Source organism: Dermochelys coriacea, chromosome 25 (genome assembly GCF_009764565.3).
Source record: "Dermochelys coriacea isolate rDerCor1 chromosome 25, rDerCor1.pri.v4, whole genome shotgun sequence".
Lineage (NCBI taxonomy): Eukaryota > Metazoa > Chordata > Testudines > Dermochelyidae > Dermochelys > Dermochelys coriacea.
This window is the reverse complement of record NC_050092.1, coordinates 2,334,798-2,356,071: the sequence shown is the minus strand read 5'-3', so window position 1 is coordinate 2,356,071 and position 21,274 is coordinate 2,334,798. Positions and strand designations below refer to the sequence as shown.

The 21,274-nt window shown below is 43.0% G+C and overlaps 1 protein-coding gene across 3 annotated transcripts in view; it reads right to left on the bottom strand.

Annotated features, from left to right (window-relative positions):
• The window catches only part of TIMM44 (translocase of inner mitochondrial membrane 44), a 49,439-nt gene that overhangs the window by 4,622 nt on the left and 23,543 nt on the right, over positions 1 to 21,274 (bottom strand). For all 3 annotated transcript variants that reach the window (XM_038384499.2, XM_043502872.1, XM_038384502.2), the window contains 5 exons: positions 19,642 to 19,734; positions 19,158 to 19,282; positions 17,250 to 17,300; positions 14,682 to 14,771; positions 3,527 to 3,637 (listed from right to left, as the gene is read on the bottom strand). In XM_038384499.2, coding sequence (XP_038240427.1) covers positions 3,527 to 3,637; positions 14,682 to 14,771; positions 17,250 to 17,300; positions 19,158 to 19,282; positions 19,642 to 19,734 — 470 coding nt within the window. The remainder of the gene's footprint in view (positions 1 to 3,526; positions 3,638 to 14,681; positions 14,772 to 17,249; positions 17,301 to 19,157; positions 19,283 to 19,641; positions 19,735 to 21,274) is intronic.

Here is a 21,274-nt window from a genome sequence, read left to right as displayed (position 1 = left end):
TTAAAAATGGGGATAACGATACTGACATCCTTTGCAAAGCGCTTCGAGACCAAATGGTGAGAGCTAGATATTACTTACAGCTGCAGTATAGAGCTACCACCACAGGTAGCTGAGAGCGTGTGTGGTGCAGCAGTCAGAACAGCTACCACAATACTGCCACTCCCTTTTCAACTCTCCCTCCTCCCAGGTGCTCACAGCACCACCTAGCCTGGCACTATTCTCCTACTTAACCAATGGGTTTTCACTGCTCCTTTCAGATGGCCCTATAGGGCCCCAACCAGATGCCGTTATTATTCATAATTACTCTTTCCTTATGGTTTATAGATTCATAGATACCAAGGTCAGAAGGGACCATTCTGATCATCTAGTCCAACCTCCTGCAAAGCGCAGGCCACAGAATCTCACCCACCCACTCCTAAGAAAAACCTCACCTATGTCTGGGCTATTGAAGTCCTCAAATCATGGTTTAAAGACTTCAAGGAGCAGAGAAGCCTCCCTCAAGTCACCCATGCCCCATGCTACAGAGGAAGGCGAAAAGCCTCCAGGGCCTCTTCCAATCTGCCCTGGAGGAAAATTCCTTCCCGACCCCAAATATGGCAATCAGCTAAACCCTGAGCATATGGGCAAGATTCACCAGCCAGATACTACAGAAAATTCTTTCCTGGGTAACTCAGATCCCATCCATCTAATATCCCATCTGAGGGGATTAGTCCTATTTACCCTGAATATTTAAAGATCAGTTACTTACCAAAATCACATTATCCCATCATACCATCTCCTCCATACACTTATCGAGTAGAATCTTAAAACCAGATAGATCTTTTGCCCCCACCGCTTCCCTTGGAAGGCTATTCCAAAACTTCACTCCTCTGATGGTCAGAAACCTTTGTCTCTCATGGTTTCTCTCTTACGAAGAGAGTCACATGAAACTCCCCTACCAGACACTTCCACAAAGTCCAGAAAGATCAGAAACAGCTGATCCAAGACAACCCAGGTGCACACAAAAGACAAGTGCATGAAGAACAGACCAAGCATATGAAGTTCTGCTATCTATGTAAAGCAGCCACATTAAGAAATGATTAGCTGATTAACTGAGGCATGTTACGTAAGGCTGACCCTAACATGGGATGGGGATGGAGGGAGGTTACTGTTTTTACTTCTATCCCTGTTGTTTTTCCCAAAAGGTTTTTAATAAGTGAAATTTTTTTTTTTTTTTTTTTTTGCTCAGAAAGGTCCTACATTTGAGCCATGAAGTGACAGAATGTATGTGACAGTAAAGTGAGATTGATTGTTCAAACCCCACAGCAAGATGACAGTCCCAAGCAGGGAGATCTGTAAAGGTAGCAGCCCATTCCTCTCTGTGCTGAATCCTGGACAGACAGTAACAGCCCTGCTTATTTCCATTTTGGCTTGAGCCACTGCTGGGACTTTCCACCCACTAAATTCCCTTTGTCTAGCAGGTCTGTCATTAGACTTTAAAGCAATGGAATCAAACTGCAAGCTGTGAGTGATGCTGTGTAATCCTCCGGGCAGTGTGCTGACCATGGAACTCATCTCCCCAGGTTTCACAACCTTCTCTAACCCCTAACTCCAGCTTTTGCTTCTCCTAACTGCTGCCCAGGATCCCTTGTCATTTCAAATGCACCAGCACAATGATCTCAGGCAGTGTACCTGCCATCCCCTGCATCTGACAAGGACAGAGCTCTGAGTGGCTGAGCCAGGCCAGGCACAGGAAGGGAGCAGGTGTGCCTAGTCGGCAGGGACCCACTCTGCTAGATGCATTTGGATGCTCTGCCATTTCATGATTTGGTTCCATGATTTCACCTGGGATTGAAGTGTAATTTACTGGACCCAATCACCATTTCCCACTGTAAAGATTCAAATCCCATTAGCTGTACACCATCTCACTACACCTTCCTCATTCTGAGCACTTCTTAAGATGGCTGCTAAGGTTCCTACCATCAGATATTTTGTTTTTCCAAGTATTCCCCTCCAGTTTTTTCTGTTGGTGGATTTTTTTTAAATCAATTGCTCCATTTTCTAGATCTCCGTTAACAGCAGTGAAAGCATCTGAGTTCTGGGACACACAAGAAGTTGGACATGCTTACAGGGCAAAGTCTTCATGTGTGCTTTGAGTGCAGGACCTTGGTTACTTCGCACTGGTGATTTGGAGACTCACTGTGAAGCATTAAACTTCATCTATTAGTAAATGATCATCCTAAAGAAAGCCCAGTTCTCCATCACAAAATGTACTTGTTCATTTATTTGACAAGCTTAGTTTTAATTAGTGATGTTTTAGCAAACATATTGAAGTAATGAGGGTTCCATAATGTCAGACCTCTTGCTAGAGCACTATTTCATCTCTGCTCAGAAGTAGAGAGGGCATGTGTTTGCGGGGGTGAATTATGGAGAGTATGGATTAGTTAAATGCACATTAGCCAGGCTCCATGGCAGATGTGTGTGTTACACAGTGATGATGGGATTAAAAGTGAATGCACACAATCTCACTAGAACTGACTGCAAACCACTTTGTTTTTCACACACAGTACAGGGCATCTGTAATAAATGAAAGGTGGGGTGGGGAAGGGTAGCTTCCTTTTATGGACCCAGCCAGCCAGTTAGCTATAAAATCCCTCTTAGTAGCTCTTCTCTACTTGCTTTACCTGTAAAGGGCTAAAAAGTATCACTGCAATGCATAGGTAAAAGGAAGTAAGTGGGCACCTGACCAAAAGAGCCAATGGGAAGGCTAGAACTTTTTAAAATTGAAACAAGACTCCCCTTTTGTCTGTCTGTCTGTTGTTTTCAGAGAGAAGCAGAGACAGTACTGAAACTATGCTGTAAAAAGCTTGGGGCCAGGTATGAAAAATCATCGGTATCATACCTAAAACTACTCATTTGAAATCCCAGATATGTAAGAAGATCAGGAAATGTCTTGGAAGACTCGATCGGGTTTATCTCCTTTTATTTCTTTATGGCTTGGGGACACCTCTGTGCTAACCCCAGGTGCTTTTGTTTTGCTTGTAACCTTTAAGCTGGACCTTAGGAATTATTCTTGAGGCTTAATCCTTGTATTTGCTCTTTTTAAATCTAGCAATAGCCTGAGTTTCCAGATGTATTTTCTTTCTTTTTGTTTTAATACAATTTACCTTTTTTAAGAACAGAATTGGATGTGTGTGTCCTAAGAGGTTTGTGCATGTTGTTTAATTAGCTGATGGCAGCAGCCGATTTCATTTTCTTTCTTTCTCAGCTCTTCCCCTGTGTGTGTGCGCGTGCATGTGAGTGTGAGAGAGAGAGAGGGGCTTGACGGTACCCCAGAGGAAGGAATTCCCAAGGGTGCCTTCCTGAGTTCTCAAAGGGGTTTTTGCTCTCGGGTGGTGGCAGCATCTACCCATCCAAGGTCAAAGAAAAGCTGTAACATTAGGAGTTTAATACAAGCCTGGAGTGGCCAGTATTAATTGTTAGAATCCTTGCGGCCCCCCACCTTCTGCACTCAGAGTGGGGAATCAGCCTTGACAGTATCACTTACCGGATCTCCTTCTACCACCTCTCCTTTCTGATTTTTAATCACCATAACAAGTTGAGCCTGGAAAGTGATAATTAATACAGGTCCCTGCTCCATCAGCTTCCCCATAGCAAGCTGTAACAAGAGAAAAATTTTCTGTTAGAAAGTGGAAATGTCTTTCTGCATGTTAACATCAGGAGAATTTAAGATGACCACTATGACTTGCATAGTAAATCACTAGCCTGTAATCCCTTTCAAGGCTGATTCTGGCTACTATGCTGAATTATACCAGTTGTGCTAGTACAATTGCTTGAGTCAACTGTACTAGCACATTGCTGCAAAATGTTTCCTCTTTATAACCATGTTTTAAAATATTTATACTACCACTTTTGGGGAAAACGGTCCCTTTTGGGCAGAAATTTTCCATTCTTATTTGCCTGGGGGCTGAACTTTTTGGAAAATGTGAACAAGGTCTATTCAGGTTTCAGAGTAGCAGCCGTGTTAGTCTGTATTTGCAAAAAGAAAAGGAGTATTTGTGGCACCTTAGAGACTAACAAATTTATTTGAACATAAGCTTTCGTGAGCTATAGCTCACTTCATTGGATGCATCCGATGAAGTGAGCTGTAGCTCACGAAAGCTTATGCTCAAATAAAGATCTATTCAGCTATTTGAGTTATGAGAGGATGATAAAAAAGTCCTGCTCTTAAAAAATAGCAGTATACTTTTTCCAGGGAAATAACTCAAATCCAACTCCAACTTTGACACTTCTCACCTAGTAAGTAAATATCCCGAAACGAGGTAAGTCCCAATGCACTGGGTAAAGGAACTTTTAAGTGGAATAGAAGCCATGAAGGCCTATGCCTTTTTCCCCCCCCTTTTCCTGTCCTCTTTATTCCACTGACATCTCTTACCTCTCTAAAAACTTAGGAAATTAAATGCCAAAGACAATGCAAAATTAAAGTTGCTTTATTAAGAATGCAAAGCTGAGAAGCAATCACAATGCTCCCCTCTGGCAGGAATCTATTTTGATATAGGGTCAATTGTTCAAATGTGCTTAAGTGACTTAGGAGCTACTGAAAATTTTACCCATGGTCTTTAAATCCTTGATTGTATTACCTCAGAAGTAATGTGTCTTTAAGATAGTAGAAAAAGTCACAGATTGCTTTTAAGCAGTAGTATTTGATCATTTAATTAAAGACTGCATTATAACGCACACAAAGGACAGAGCTAAGATGCGTGTTCAAATGAACTATGGCAACGTTTCCTGGATTTGAGCACTTATAAAAAAAAAGTTAAAGCAAGTTTCTGGAAGCCATTTCCCACCTGCATGTGGCACCGAGGGCAGGCAAGTTACTCATTGTACATGTCTTTCCCCTTAAAACAGCCACTGACTGACTTCACGTAGGCAAGAGGGCAGAGAACTCTGCCACAGCCCCACCTGTCATTCTCTATGGAGTAACAGCGTTAGAAAAGGAGAGTCTCTTGCTCTGCCAAGACTAAGCTCAGCACTTCACCTGCCTGGCAAGTGAAGCTTTCCTAGTTGCACTTGAGCCAAAGAGTATGTCTACACTAGAAAGGCAAGTCGACCTATATTAGGTCGACTTACAGCCACCATAGTAATTCTGTCAGTGGGGTACATCCACACGACCTTCCTTGGGTTGGTGGTGCATGTCCTTATCAGGAGCGCTTCCACTGACCTAAGAGGGGCAGTGTGGGGAGCAGATAGCCTGGTCTCAGCTCTGCTGTCAGCTCCCTGCCAGGAGTCCAGCTGCCCTACAGGCTCCCAGCAGGCCACCCAGGGCTTCTCGCCTCTCCATTCCCCGCTGGGGGGGGGGGGGGGGGGAAAGAGAGGTACGACCCATCCAGTGCTTCTCGCTCTACCTGCCCAGCTTTCTTCTCAATTTCATGGCAGGTGACAAGACAGACAACAGCCAATGTAAGTAACCTACATAAGCCTTACACCTCTCACGGAGGTGGAGTTAGGATGTTGGTGTAGTAGGACACTTATGCCGGCAGGAGGGAGGCTGTAGCACAGACCAGCCCTAAGTTTCTAGCCCAGAAATAAATCATATTGGCACCTCCCTACCAGCTCAGCCAGGGAACTAGAACACTCAATGACAAACATTCAGCTCTGAGCACTTTTATCCCACGTGTCTAAAGCCAGACTTTACGGCCATGTCCCAGTTCAGGAATTCAACTGGACAGCCATTTTCTGCTAATGCAGATGGTGATGGATATCTTTTCTGCCTTAATATAAGCCGCAGTGTGTGCACTGAATTTCATTATATCTGTGTATGTAACATCTACATTTTAATAATAATTCTGTACTAGTATGGCTTTTTGTATTTAATTTTTAGTGTTTTTAGCAAAAAGAAAACTGTCTCCAGTCAATTTGTTACGTTACATGCTTCTAAGCCAACGTTTTGAAATGTGTTCCTAAAGTTGCACATCTAAATCCATATTAAGGCACTTAAACAAAAGGCCTTCATTTGAGAGGTGCTAAGCACCAAAAAATCCCACTGAAGTCAAAGGAAGCTGTGGGTGCTCAGCATCTTTGAAAATTAGAATGTTTTCTAGGTACTGTACCTCAAATATGTATTTAAATGTTTGTTTGAAAGTGTTGGTCTTAAGTTTCACTCTTCTCACATGTACATGGGAATTGCATATTCAAATACAGGTGGAACATTACTTCACTATGCAGATATAAAACACTATCTGGAAAATCATATTGCACACACAACAGTTCAGTTTTGGAAGTGACAAACTGTACAGTTTGCTATTTTCATTCTGAATGTTCTTTCCCAACCGTAGCAAAGATGCCATTCCGATTGAAAACACTGTACATGCCAACATAGAACTCTGCCAACAAAATAGTCTGTTCTGAAAGTATAAAAAAGTATCAGAAGAATGTCTGACAATACCTTTTTGCTCAAAGGTCGCAGGAGAATTGCCCATTCGCCTTTGGGCTAAGATCAAACGAACAAACAAACAAAGACGACCCCAGGGTAATATTTCAAGGAAGTTGTAAATGGCTGAAAACGACGAATAACAAAGTGCCTCTTCAGCCAGAACTCCAGTCCTGCTACCGTGACACAGTGCTTTTTAGCAATAGAAGGGGGAGGAGAAAAAAAAAATCTAAACTTCCCACCCAGGAGTTATTATTCAGCACACCATGAAGTCATGTCTCTTGGACACAGACTTAATACTGGACATTCCTAAATTAAGTGAGATGTTTAGAATAAAGTGATAATGTTTATTACTTCAATAAAGTTCATTTGATTAGAATGCATTGTTATTTATTGCTGGAGATAATCAAGGGAATTGCAGCTGTAATGGGCAGATTCCTGCTTGGTTGGCATCATATTTAATTGCTCGTGCTACAGAAAGGGCAGGAAAGGTTTCCTGTTATTTCAGAGGAGTTGCTGTAAGGGAAGGGGACAGTCCGGTATCCCAGGAGGCCCTCAGATTACTATGGCAATATGGCCCTTGGAAGGAGAGGGAGGGGAACAGTTTTTATAAGAATTGCCATTGCTCATCAATGATGGTGCCCCAACAACCAATGCGGTGGTGGTGGTGGTGGTGGTGATGATGATTGATGATGATGGATGATATCTGGTTCACAGAAAATATGCTCATCTGAAATCAAGTTACAGTAACCTGAACATTCTTTCAAAGCACATCTGGGGTTTAAACCAATCTGCCATGTAGTACTATGGCATCAGTTTCCCGCTGCTAGGATTACAACCAATGGCATTATGAGTACTAGCAAAAGGAACACCATGAGCTCCATTTCTTCCCGTTTTTAAAAGGAATGTGAGGCACTGGCACTTTTTGTAACATTGAGGCATTATGAGGGCCGATAGTTTCCCACATGCAGCTCTGCCAGTGGGCTTCAACTGTCCCACCCTGCTATTCCAGTCCTAGAATCCCACACAGCTCAAAGCCCAGGAGCCTCAAGCCTTAGCTCCCTGTGCCGCTCCCATCATAGTCCTCTCAAGAGGTTACTGGCTATCACAAACTGTGCAGCAGTTTAGTGGTTCAGGAAATAGGAGGAAACTACCAAGTTTCTTCCACCAGCTGGCCTCCATTGCTAGGGAAACTGACTTGCCTGAAGAGTCTTGGATACATCTGTGGTATTTTGATACGCTAAACAAATTGAGGTCTAAGTTTCTCCCAGTAAGGTATGTTCTCCAGTCCTCAAATAATTTGTGTTTTTTTCCTGTACCCTCTCCAATTTTTAACATCCTTTTAAAAAGATGGACACTAAAACTGGTCGCAATATTCCAACATTGGTCTCATAATGCCAAAATGGTTACTGACTGTAACTGTGGTCCTTCGAGATGTAATGCAGGTGTGTGTTCCACTTGGATGTGCACTGGAAAATTCTGCCTAACAGTACCTATAGGGGGGTGGTGTTTGCGCCTCCTGGCTGTATTCCCTCTCCTGACTACATGAGGCAGCACCACCCCAACGTCCCTCAGTTCCTTCACACCCAATGTCAGGAGCACAGACTCCAGTGCAGAGTGGATAGAGGGTGGGTTATGGAACTCACATCTACATCACATCTTGAAGAACCTGTTACAGTAAGTAACCATTTCTTCCTCTTTGAGGAGATGCAGACGTGTATTCCACTTAGGTGACTCACAAGCAGTACCTGCAGGAAGCGGGGCCCAGAGTCTGCTTCAGTGGTTTTCAAACTTTTTTTTATCGGTAACCCCTTTCACACAGTAAGCCTCTGAGTGTGACCCCCCTTATACATTAAAAATGGGGGGAGGGTAATTTAATGGTGGCTGGGAGCTGTCAGCCACACGGAGGTGATAGCTCATGACCCCCATGTAACCGCCTTGCGACCCCGAGAGGTCATGACTCTCAGTTTGAGAACCCCTGGTCTACTTAAACAAGGACTGCAGGACTGCTCCTCCAAAGTTCGCATCTGCTCTGGATGCCACGGTAATGGCATAATGGATGGTAAACATATGCGCAGATGACCAAATGGCAGCCCTGCAAATATCCAGTACTGAAAGGTCACGTAAAATACCTTTGAGGGGGCATAGCTCATGCTATTTCATATGCAGTCTTGATACAGGAAGTAATCCATCAGGAGATCTGCGAAGAGACTGCTTGTCCCTTCATCTGGTCTGCAAACGACACAAACAGACAAGGCTAATCACAAAAGGGTTTAGTCCTGTTCAGGCAAAAGGCATCCGATATCCAGCAAATGAATATGCTGCTCCTCCAGGGCTGGATGCATCTTAGGACAGAACACAGGTAGATACAGTTTCACCTGAACCAGGCAGTGTAACACCACTTTAGATAAAAACTTCAGGAGCGGTTGCACCGTCACCTTATCTTTAGAGAACAGTGTATAAGGAGGCTCTCTCCATTTAAACCAGCAACTCTCACACCTTGCAGATATTAGGGCCACCAGGAATGCAGTTTTTGACACAGAAGAGGAAAAGATAATGATGCAAAAGGCTCAATCCCATCAGAGCCATTAAGACTGTACTGAGGTCCAACAAAGTGTTCTTTCACTGGCAGGTGGTGATGAAGGACTCCATTCAAGAACCTTGCTATTACGGCATTTGAAAATATCAGCCTCCCCTGAACGAGCAGATGAAATGCCAAAATTGCAGCCAGGTGGCCTTTCAATGAACTGAGTGCAAGAGCTGAAGCCTGAAGATGCAACAAGTACTCCAAGATGTCCTGCATCCCTGTCAACCTCAGATGAACCCTGTGAGCACATGACCACACCAAAAACATTTCCATTTGGCCAAACAGACCAATCTAGTAGAGTGTTTCCTACTATTAAGTAACACTTGTTGAACAGCCTCCGAGTATTTTTCCTCCTCCTTATTTAAACATGGAGCTGCCATGCAGTGAGATGCAGAGAGCTGAGTGCAGAATATGAGATCTGACTGTGGTGCTGGGTCAGTAGGTGGGGATGAAGTGGGAGAGACATGCAATGCTGAATTGATAATGCCAAGTCAGAAAACCAACCCTGCCTCGGCCATGCTGGAGCAATGAGGATGACCTTGGCATGGTCCAACTTGAGTTTGATGATTACCTGCTGGATGATTGGAATCAGAGGGAAAGCATACAAGATTGCGGATTCCCAATTTAGGTGAAGGGCATTGGCCAGAGCCTGGACTAAGGCCTCGCTGAAAGCAAGAGAGACATTTCTTCTCGTCTCTCGTAGCAAACAGATTTATCATAGGAACGCTCCAAACTGTAAAGATGGACTGAAGGCCACTGGACTTCAGAGACCATTCGTGACTCAGGGAGAAATTGCTCCTGAGGTGATCTGTGAATTGATTCCAGGCTGCAGGTAAGTGATCAGCCACAGTAGTAATGTTCTCTCTGATGCAAAACTGCAAAGTCCAATTGCTACCTGACCCAGCACTTTAAAGTGTATTCTTCCTTTTCTGTTCATATAATATGTCAGAGTGGGATTGTCCATAATAATGTGATCCACTGAGCCCAATTCAATATTGGAAGGCAACATGCCTTGTAAATGGCTCAAAGTTCTAGAGTGTTGATATGAAACGTAGCTTCCTGTTCTGACCATAGACTCCGAACTCTGTGACCACAAATGCACTCCCCAGCCTAGCAAGGAGGCGTCTGTGACAATGGTCCTGGTGAGCAGTGACTGACCAAAGGGAATGCGCTGGCACACAGTGATGGATAGTCCAAAGCAATGTAAGGAGTCCAGGGATCAGTGGAGGGCGCAGGACCAATCTGTCCACAGAGTGCTGGGTTTGATGAGAAATTGTCCTCGGCCACATTTGGAGAGCAAAGATGGAACCTGGCAAATTGGGCTACCTGCATGCAAGTAGCCATGTGATCCAACAGCCTTAGGCACATTTGAGCTGCAGGCTCAGAGTGCAGCTCCAGACAGAGGATGAACTGCCTGAGAACAGTCTGAAGGCAGAAGCGCTATCAAACTCGTAGAATCTATTAAGGCCCCTAGGAACTTGATTCTTTGAGTGGAGATCAACACTGACTTACATCTGTTGAGAATGAGACCCATGTGATTGACTAAACATAGTTTGAAGTCTATGTGAGAGAGAACTTATTCCCTGGACTTAACCCTCAGTAACCAATTGTTTAGATACGAGTTTAGATACAAGGATCTGAGTTCCCCTCTTCCTAAGGTACGCTGTCACTACAACCACACAGGGAACAGAGGACAGACCAAAGGGGAGTATAGAATACTAAAGATGTCAGTGCACCATGACAAACAAGAGAAACCTTATGTGGCTCGGAAGAATTGCCACATGAAAATAAGCGTCCTGAAGGTTCAGAGCAGCAAACCAGTTGTTCGGACGTAATGTAGGGAGGGTGGTTTATAAGGTGACCATCAGGAATCTCACATATCTGATATATTTGTTGAGGTTGCAAAGACTGAGAATCAGGCTCACTCCTCTTCTGGATCTGGGAACCAGAAAATACCAGGAATAAAACCTTTGGTCCCAGCACTGCATAGGGACCTCCTCTACAGTTCCCAACACTATCAGAGACTGAACCTGTTCGAGGAGCAATGTTTTGTGATAGGGGTCCCCGTAGAGGACAGGGTAGGAGACTGGGAAGGGGAGATGGAAAGGAACTGGATGGCGACCCAATCTGATGGTGCTTAGGAACCAGCTGTTGGTAGTTATTGAGCCCCAAATATCATGAAAAGGAGCCAGCCTGTCCCTGAATGGGGAGGACAGGGCTATAGAGGTCATGACTGGATTGCTGCCCTGGACAAACAAGTCAAAACAGGCACTTGGTAAACACTGCGGGAGGACAAGTCAACTGGCTGAACCCAGGACCTGAAGGCCTCTGCCTTTGGGATCTATGACTCTTTCTGGGGTAATCTCACAATGTCAGGATAGGGAAGGATTGCCCAAAGGAGCATTGCAAGTGCTACTGTTGCTGCTGCTGACAGCTGTCAAAATGATGTGTCTGCACTGCTGGAGTATACATCCCAAGAGAGCATCGAGTAGCCTTGAGTCTTCAAACAAGTGCCAGGTTTCATCAGTCTTATGCAAAAAAAGCACTCGACCACTGACAGGTAGGTCCTCCATAGTCTGTTGCACATCAGAAACAATGCCTGAATGCCCTTCTCAAGGTTACCACTCAGGCCATAACTCTGGCCAACGTATCTGTCATGTCCTCAGCTGATTGCAAGGATGTCTTGGCCACCGAACAGGCCTCAATTATTGACGCTCAAAATTCCTCCCTAAAGGCTTCAGGTAACTAGGCTACAAATTTAGACAAAACTATCAAATTAATAAAATTGTACTTGGACAGCAGTGCCTGCTGGTTCACAATACACATTTGCAGGGAAGAGGAAGTATGGATTTTCCAATCCATTAAGTCCACCCTCTTGGACTCCCTGTCTTTGGATGCAGACTTACATCTGCCCTGCTGGGCCCTATCATTCCTGGCAGTCACAACCAGGGAATCACGGATTGGGAGAGAATAAAAGCTTTCAAAATCCTGCACACGTACAAAATAGCATTTCTCTGAACACTGTGCACCAGGCAGCATAGAAGCCAAAGTACTCCAAAGAACTTTTGCGGGCTCTAGGAGTGCATCGTGAATACAGGGGCCTACCCTCCCCGGGGCAGATGGCTAGAGGATATCCAGTAGTTTGTGAGTATTCTCGTGCAGGAACTCTGACTGTACCACGGAGCAGTTTGAAGGACATGTTCCATCCTGCTTGCCAGCAATAGCACAGTGTCAGTCCATGCTACTTTTAGATGAAGAGTAAGAATCTCCATAAGACCTGGAGAGGTTCTGATTGGTCTTATGAGACCTCTTCCACCAGCGCACCTGACGAGTCAAACAGATTCTCCACTTCTTCGGAGAGACGCCAGCCCAGGAATGCGACAGCATCCGTCACTGAGCGAGAGGGCGACCTCCAATCCACTGTGGGCCTTGGAGCCGAACCAGGCCTCACGGCCTGCTCGAGGAGGTGGTGCTTCAGACGAAGGTCTCTAGCCATCCGAGTTCTTTTAGTGAACAATTTACAAATTGAACACTGCTCCTTGGTGTGACCCTCACCCAAATAGAGCAAGCACATTGTGTGGGGGATCACGGATGGGGATTGCCTCCTTTCTCCCCCTGCTCTCCAAAACGGGCAGTGTCTGAACCTTGGTGAGGGTATCACCCAGGGCAACTAAGTAGAATACTAACTATACAACTACATACAGAGAAAACCCTCAGTAACAGAAGGAATTGTGAAGAATTTTGTGGTGAAAACCACAGAGTTCTGATTCCAGCCACTGGTGGTGAGAAGAAAGTGAGGGGTGTTTTATTTTAGTACGGTATACTAGTATTTTTTTAATCAGAATGTTGTGTGTACAAAAGTATATTACATCTACACAGCTATCAAACTTGTGAAACCTGATTTCGTTCTCTGATGAGATAAGACCTATTTTCCATAAAACCATGCTGACTAGTATGAATTATATTGCTATCCTTTAATTCTTGATTCATTGAATCCCCATATCAGCTTCTCTATTTTGTCTGGGATTGACGTCAGGCTAACCAGCCTACACTTACTTGAGTCATCCTGCTTGTCTTTTTGAATATTGCCACAGCATTAGCACTCTTCCAGTCTTCTGGAAGTTCCCCAGTATCCCAAGATTTATTAAAATCTAACATCAGTGGGCCACAGATCTCCTCAGCCAGCAGTTTTAGGACTCTTGGGTGCTGGTTATCTGGGCCTGTTAGTTTAAAATGTTTATCCCTCACCTTGTAGATGCTGTCTAACATACTCCTCAGTTACTAATCGACTAGAAAGTACTTCATCATCCTCAGATTATACGAGTGCATCCTGCTTCTTTCCAAATACAGAACAGAAATATTTACTGAACACTGCTGCAATTTCTGTATCATTAACAACTTTATGTTCTCCATCTAATCAGATGAAAATATCTGCTTTAGTTTGGAAGGAGGGGATCAATCCATAAATATATTTAACCACTGATTCCATATCCGATACTGTATCTAGTAAGAAAATAGCTTCACTCACAACCATAAACCTCCCTCCCCAACAAAAGTCTCTGGGAATTACAGTCATTTCTCTCAGGCAGGTTTTCCTGCACTGCATGAACCTGATCCACTGAAATGTTCACCAAGAATTATCAACCACAACGAGCACCAACCTAGCCATCTGCACACATGCACAAGGTGAATGATATCTGCCTTAATCATTAGTCTTTCTAAATTGCCTGGGTATAGATTTACACCAAGGTGCCTTTGCAGCAATGGAACAAGGACTCTGAAGTCTGTAACCAGAATTTGATCACAACAGGAAAATATTCCTGCAATTCTGTCTCACTGGGCCAGTGCCTAAGCTGAAAAACGACAAGCATCAGAACAGAGCTCCCTCTGGGATGTGATTCATATAGTGGAACTGCTAACAGAGCAGGATACTGCTGCTAAGAAGCAAATTCAATGATCCTCTCCCACAACCTCTGTTGGTTGCTATATTTCTCCCTGGTTCTGCATCTTGATGTTAGCAAGATTAATGGCAAATCCTAGAGCAGCCTTGGAAGGGGTGAGTCACAACACAATGTGTGAAATACTTGCTGAAGAGAAGCAGAAAAAACACTCTACACGCTCAGGGAATCACAAGTGCCCATGCATCATAAAACTACATTTTAGATGTAAATAAAGATGCAGCAATTTTACTGCATACAGCATTTTCTGAGAGAAATGGAAACCCTAAAACAATAAGACAGCAGTGCTGTAAAACATAGCATAATCCAGCAGCCTTAAACCATCCCCAAATCCCACAGAACTGTAAAAAAAGGGAGCAACAGGAATGGAGTCTCTTCTAGGCAATTTAGTAAACTGTAAAGCAATGATATCGGGGCACATTCTGAGGTCCTTTCACAGGCAAGCTACTAATGAAGTTCATGAGAAGTACTGTGCTGTGGTACTGATTCTCTTCCTATCCTTTGTCTGTTATGTCGATTTAGATCATAAACTCTTCAGGTAGGAACTGTCTCTTGCGATGTGTATGTACAGCACCTAGCACAGCGGAGCACTGATCTCAGCTGGGGCCTCTACTTACTGCCATAATACCAATATTAATAGGAATTTGCCCATGTGAGACGGCAAGTCTGAGTTGGAGCTCAGGATTTGATCCATCCTCCGAGGAGGAACAGAAAATGGGAAACTTACATCAATGTTGTCAATGTCAAGAATTCTGGAGTGGAACAGGAGACCCATTGCTTTGGCTTGTTGGATTGGATAAGCAAGCTGACTGTAAGTCTAAATAAAGCAATATAAACTTTGGTTACATGTTTGAACTTTTCATATCCTAGGAAATCAGTGACAAAGGAAAGGAAGAGGGAGGATTCCTTACAGTGAACATTTCAAAACAAATAAACCAAAGTGAACACACTGAACAATCTCAGTTCTTTGCAAATGTGCTAATTAATGAAACCACCTGATATTTGCATGAATATGGTAAATGCTCTGGGGGGGGGAGAGGGGGTCTCACAATCCTGCCCTGTCTGGGACTCCCTCTGTCATGCAGCTGGACATAACAGTAACCATACAATTAATGACATAGAACATACACATACCCAGCTAGCTAGTTCTGATCTGACAGCAAACATGGAAACAGTCTGGAAAGCAAGTGAACTTTCTAACCATTTCCCCAGTACACAGAATTTGGAAATTAGCCTAGTTTTTCCTGGCTCCTTTTTAGACACACATGCTTTATTATTATTTATGCATCAAAACCTGTTGTCATGGATGTTGAATTGCTATTTGCTTCCAGCAATATATTAGGCATAGGTCAAACAAAAAGGAAGGCACAGTCCGTGCCTTGAAAAGCTTCTGATCTTCATCACAAATCCTAGAAGTGCAAATATCCTGCAGAAGCTTACTGGTAAGGAGGTTAGACTAACAGGAGTCAAAGCAGAGAGTTCTGAAGGGAGATTAGACAGGGAAACTTTACTGAACCAAGAACTGCACCCCGAGAGCTAGTGGGTTGTATTTAGTTATTCTCAAACCTGATTTGAACATTGGCCAGTTGTTTATTAGAGTTATTATACACACAAGTCTGCACTAAATTTATTATATTGGACTTTCACCATTAGCACAGGGTTCTCAAACTGGGGGTTGGGACCCCTCAGGGGGTGGCGAGGTTATTACATGTGGGTCACGAACTGTGAGCTGCCACCCCAAACCCCGCTTTGCTCCAGCATTTATAATGGTGTTAAATATATTTTAAAAAGTGTTTTTAATTTATAAGGCCGGTCACACTCAGAGGCTTTCTATGTGAAAGGGGTCACCAGTACAAAAAAGTTAGTTGTGCTAACCACTGGGTTCTCAAACAAGGCAGAGTCAGAAAAGTTTTAGAGGGAGTAATTTGTTCTCTTCCTGTTATAGCTCGTGAGAGTTTGAGACCATCTCTGGGAATGGCTATTTCCCTTGTTCTCTCTAACATTAGCACATGGTGCTAGTTTGCTACAAATAGCGATTTGCACAATTGCATTTGAGACCTCCCCACCCTGTGATGTCCTAGATTCTCCCATCGATGGGACACTCTATTAATTTCCTCAGCTGGTTTTGCAGCTGACTCTCAACTTGGCTAGTTTTATTTTTAAGTTTAAAATAAAACACGTAGGAAACCCTTGCCTCTCAGTAATTCAAGCATGGGGGTAAGCCTGCTGCCTCCTCTACAAACTTTTCAAGAGGGTTGTTCTACAGAGTAAACTAAAGTACGTATAAATCAGTGCTGAAATGCTTCCAGAAGGCTTTAAACATCCCACTCTGTTATACCAAGGTACAGTGGGTCTTTATTCAGACTAAAGACACAAACAATCAAAAAAGACTAAAGCCCCATGAAAAGGATCTGCCCAGTTCAAAATGCGAAAGATTCCCTGCACAAGCTTATCTGGTTATGTGAAATTCCAGTCCTCTTGTGGTGGAAATGGATGCAACTTTAAAACATTAAAAATGTTGAGCAATTACATTTCCTTTTTAACAAAAGGATATAGTTTTCTGTGTGTTGTCAACAGCCCAACTATTCTGGAGCAGGACGGGCAGCAGAAACAGACAGCATTTAAAGGCCAAGATAAATGAATCTTCAGACAAAGGTTGCTTCCACAAACTTAAAAAAATGTGATGGAGCTATTGCTGAAGTTACAGATCAGATGCAGTTTACATACATTTGTGTTTAAAGAAGTGGACTCAATACTGAAATTCTATCATAGTAGATACCTGGGAAAACATCTATTTACTATTTTATAGTTCACAAGAGCAAGGTAGATGTTTCTCAGAAGACCAAATGATGGGGACAAACATGAGCGAGGGACTGGGGAAAGGAAGGACAAGGCACACAGCAATATTATAATGGGGATGACAGGTTTCAGAGTAGCAGCCGTGTTAGTCTGTATTCGCAAAAAGAAAAGGAGTACTTGTGGCACCTTAGAGACTAACAAATTTATTTGAGCATAAGCTTTCGTGAGCTACAGCTCACTTCATCGGATGTTCCACCAAATGCATCCGATGAAGTGAGCTGTAGCTCACGAAAGCTTATGCTCAAATAAATTTGTTAGTCTCTAAGGTGCCACAAGTACTCCTTTTCTTTTTATAAATGGGGATGGTGGCTGTTTGGCCACAGTTAGGGCTATGCTGAACCTAATCTTGGGACATTTCAGGCCCAAAATTAACACCAGAGGGCTCCAGAGGAGAATCCCCTGCCTTTTAAGACCCATTATTAATATTTATACTTACTGCTTCATAGCACCAATCTTTGAGGACATCCAGGTCTCCAGATATCATAGCCTAAAAAAAGGAAGTAATATATAAGCAATACAAACAACAGAACTTTTAAAACATCTGTCCTAGAGCATCTGTCAAACTACCAACTCTTGAAAAGTGACCTTCTTTAAATCCTACATTATGCCATGACACCTTTCTCCTAACGTGACTCAACATTGTGAGAGATGAAATTTCAGACATTAAGGTGATGAGCAGTACAGAAGTACCTATAAATACATACCGCTTGAGATAACCACAGATTTAGGCTTAAGTAGGTAACATGCACCAAACTGTGTTAATACCTTCCAGCAATTTTCCAAGTTTTGGGAGATGTATTTTAGCAGGAACTCAGAAGCAGGTGCAAACAGCAGGAACAAATGGTCAATTTTCAACATGGCAAAAGGTCAACAATGGCACATTCAGTTAAACTGAAAGGCAATAATGCATTTCCAACTAACGCAAGGATTTAAAAAAAAATATTGCATAATTAACTTGTGGCACCTACTCCTATAAGATATTATTGAAGCCAAGAAATTAGTTGGATTCAAGAGAGAACTGGACATGTATAGGCATAACAACATCGAGAGTTCCATTAGGCAGGATACCTTTCAATGAAATAGACATAATAAATCTTCAAGCTTCAAGTCATCAGTGAACTTACTGCCTGGGGTTAAAAAGACCCTTCCCCACGGGCAGTCTATTTTACAAGCGTCCATCTAAGGGTTCTGTACCTTCCTTGAAGCATTTAGCATCGGCCACTGTTAGAAGCAGGAAAAAAGGCGGTCCAATCCTGTATGACAATTCCTGTATTCCTTAGTTTTAGGCTCAGTCTACACTACAGATACAGCCCTGTATTTAGCCAGTTTGAGAGAGACAACTGATCAGTTATTACACACAGATGTGACCACACAACATCTGCTTTCAAAATATAATGACACCTCACTGCGGATGTCCTGCTTACGCATAAACATCAAATCCCCTTTTGAATCATCCTAAGCAACTGGCTCAACGAGCTCTTATGGCCACGAGCTCCAGACAAACTGTGAAATGTATTAAGGAGTATTTCCTTTGATCAGTTTTAAATACACCTCTTGCACTATAATTGCACATCTCCCTCTTCTTACATCATGAGAAATAAATAGCATTCTTATTTACTCTAGCATCCATGTGTTTATATATCACTCTCGTTTTCCTTCTCTAAACTAAACAGTCCCAATCTTTTCAACTTCTCCTTACAAAGTCCTTTCAAGCCTGTAATTCATTTTGCCACCCCGCTTGTCAACACTACATATTGTCTGTCATTATACTAACCAGAGCGAGGAAATACCTTTTATTGGATAAACTTCTGTTGGTGAAAGACAAGTTTTAGAGCTTATGCAGAGCTCTTTTTCAGGTCTGGTCCAGTTCAGATCCAGACTTGCAGAAGAGCTCTGCGTAAGATTGAAAGCTTGTTTCTTTCACCAACAGAAGTTGGCCCAGTAAAAGATTATCTCACCCACCTTGTCTCTAATCTCCTGGAACCAACACAGCTACAACCACACTGCATACAATACTACCCATTCATCTAAACATGTTAGGTCCCTCTGGAGCTCTTAAGCATTCATCACTCAGGGGTAGAGGCAGTTTTCCAGTCTAGTCAAGGTCTAAAACCTGCTAGATTGAGTGGAGTGGTTCTCCTGACCTGAGATCCATCACACCTTACACAAAGTCATTTCTTCCAGTTAATTAAGCTGGGCTGGAACCCGGAGTTTGAGAGGCAAAAAGCCAGCCACCCAGCACTGAGTTTTATCTTTAGCAAAATCAAATAGTCTAAGTTGGAAGCCTTTTGTGAGATTTTAAGGGCAAAAATAAGTGCATCATGTCCCTGCCCCTCTAACTCACCTCCAGGACATTGGGGATTATGTCGTTCTCACATTGCTTTAAAAACCGATCCTTGTCAAAAGCTGGGTCCACTTTGAGAATTTCTGTCAAAACCTCTGACATTTCTGTCTTCGAGAACAGCCCACCTGACAAGGCAATTCAATTCAATGAGCCTTTCTTGGCACAAGTGTTGCCAAAAGATAAGGAGACACACAGCCGTCACAAAAATCAGTTCTGCCAAGTCAGAGCTAAACTTTGTGTTTGGGGTTTTAATTTCATCCCCATCTGTCATAACTGCCCACTTCTGATCCAGCAGCTGGTTACTACAACATTCCACAAGACTTATGATCTTGATATTTTGCATATATGTAAGCCCAAAATTCCTTCCCAAAGGCTAGTAACACACTGCGGGCAGCAGCACTAATACTCCTATTGTTAATCCTGAGTCTCAGCTGTGTGTCATGTAACCCTCAAGAGACTCTTCTCAACAAAGATGAAATGCTACCTATTAAATCAGTGACTTTGTCTGTAACAGCTCTGGATGCCCGAATGAAGGCGTTATCACTTTCATCATACTTCATCTTCATTTCAAAGAACCCTGAAAGAAGAAAGGAGATCAGCATCATTGCCTTGCCATTTCACTCTTTTGTGCATCTTAAATTGGAATTAGCATGTTCAAGTGGAAGAGTGGACAGGTCTGACTGAGGGGTTTGGACTTTACTTATGAAGTCCTTTCCAGATCGGTCTTATGATTTAATTTATTTCAATACTTCATTGACAAAATTTTTTTTTTTTGTCATTTACTTTCCCGCAATTAGAGATAAATTATCTTAACCATTAATTTTTTTTCCCCATAGTTTTACAGATCGGTTTCTCCTCTGCATGAGCGTCAGAGCCCAAAGATCATACAGCTGCCATTCTTCTGGCCTAGGAGAACTTAAAGTATCTGCCAACTCAGCAAATAGTGCTCCTGAATCATCCCAGCAGGATGGAGCATTGGTGTAAGGCCTTCCATCCCTCCCCATAACACACCACCTGCGCCCAGAAAGCAAACATCCAGGAATGTAATCCAAAACCAGGTCAGTGGCAGTGCAGGGTACTAACATTAGGCCACTATCTTTCAGCAGGTTCCTGATCCAAGAGAAAACCTTGCTGATTTATGTCTGGGAAAGCACAGTAGAACCTCAGGAGTTACGAACACCAGAGTTATGAACTGATCAGTCAACCACACACCCCATTTGGAACTGGAAGTGCACAATCAGGCAACAGCAAAGACCAAAAGAGAAAAAAGGAAAAAATAAAAAAAGCAAATAGTACAGTGCTGTGTTAAATGTAAACTACTGAAAAGAAAAGGAAAGCAGCATTTTTCTTCTGGACAGTAAGGTTCCAAAGCTGAATTAAGTCAATGTTCCGTTGTAAACTTTTGAAAGAACTACAGCATTTTGTTCAGGGTTACGAACATTTCAGAGTTACGAACAACCTCCATTCCGGAGGTGTTCATAACTCTGAGGTTCTCCTGTAGAGCAAGGACAACAAGGCTCTAAGCAGCAATGCACTCCCAAACCTTGAGGACAAAGATAAGGTGTAAAACAGAAATAAATCTCCTGGGATGAATGGGCAATATCCACCCCTCTGCTACAGCCTTTGTAGCTGTTCTTAGGAAACCAGAGATCAGAAGGGTGGGCATTAGTGGACAGAAGGAGGAGATGAGATCCTGCAAAGCAGCATCTCCAAGACAGATATAGAAGCGTGTGTTTAAAAAGTAGGGAATTGACAGTATAATCCAATTGCAAAAACAGATTAAAATTGCCAGTATTCTATCTCTGACAGCAGCTAGTTCCAGAAGAAGCTGCATTGGGTAGTTATGGGAAAACCTTCCCACAGTGTAAGTTTCTTCCCAAAGCATATCAGTCAATGATTGGCTTAAGCTCTGAATCTTACTCCTTCTAAAAACTAGTTTTACTATCTGATATATTCACATATACCGTATAGAATATACAAAGGGAACAACAACTAGCTCTGCTCTACATAGCCTTGGTACAACCCCACCTGCACTACTGTGTGAAGCTCTGGGTCCCAAAGTTCAGGAAGAACATATAAAAACTAGAGAAAAGGACAACAACCCTGCATCTTGGTGG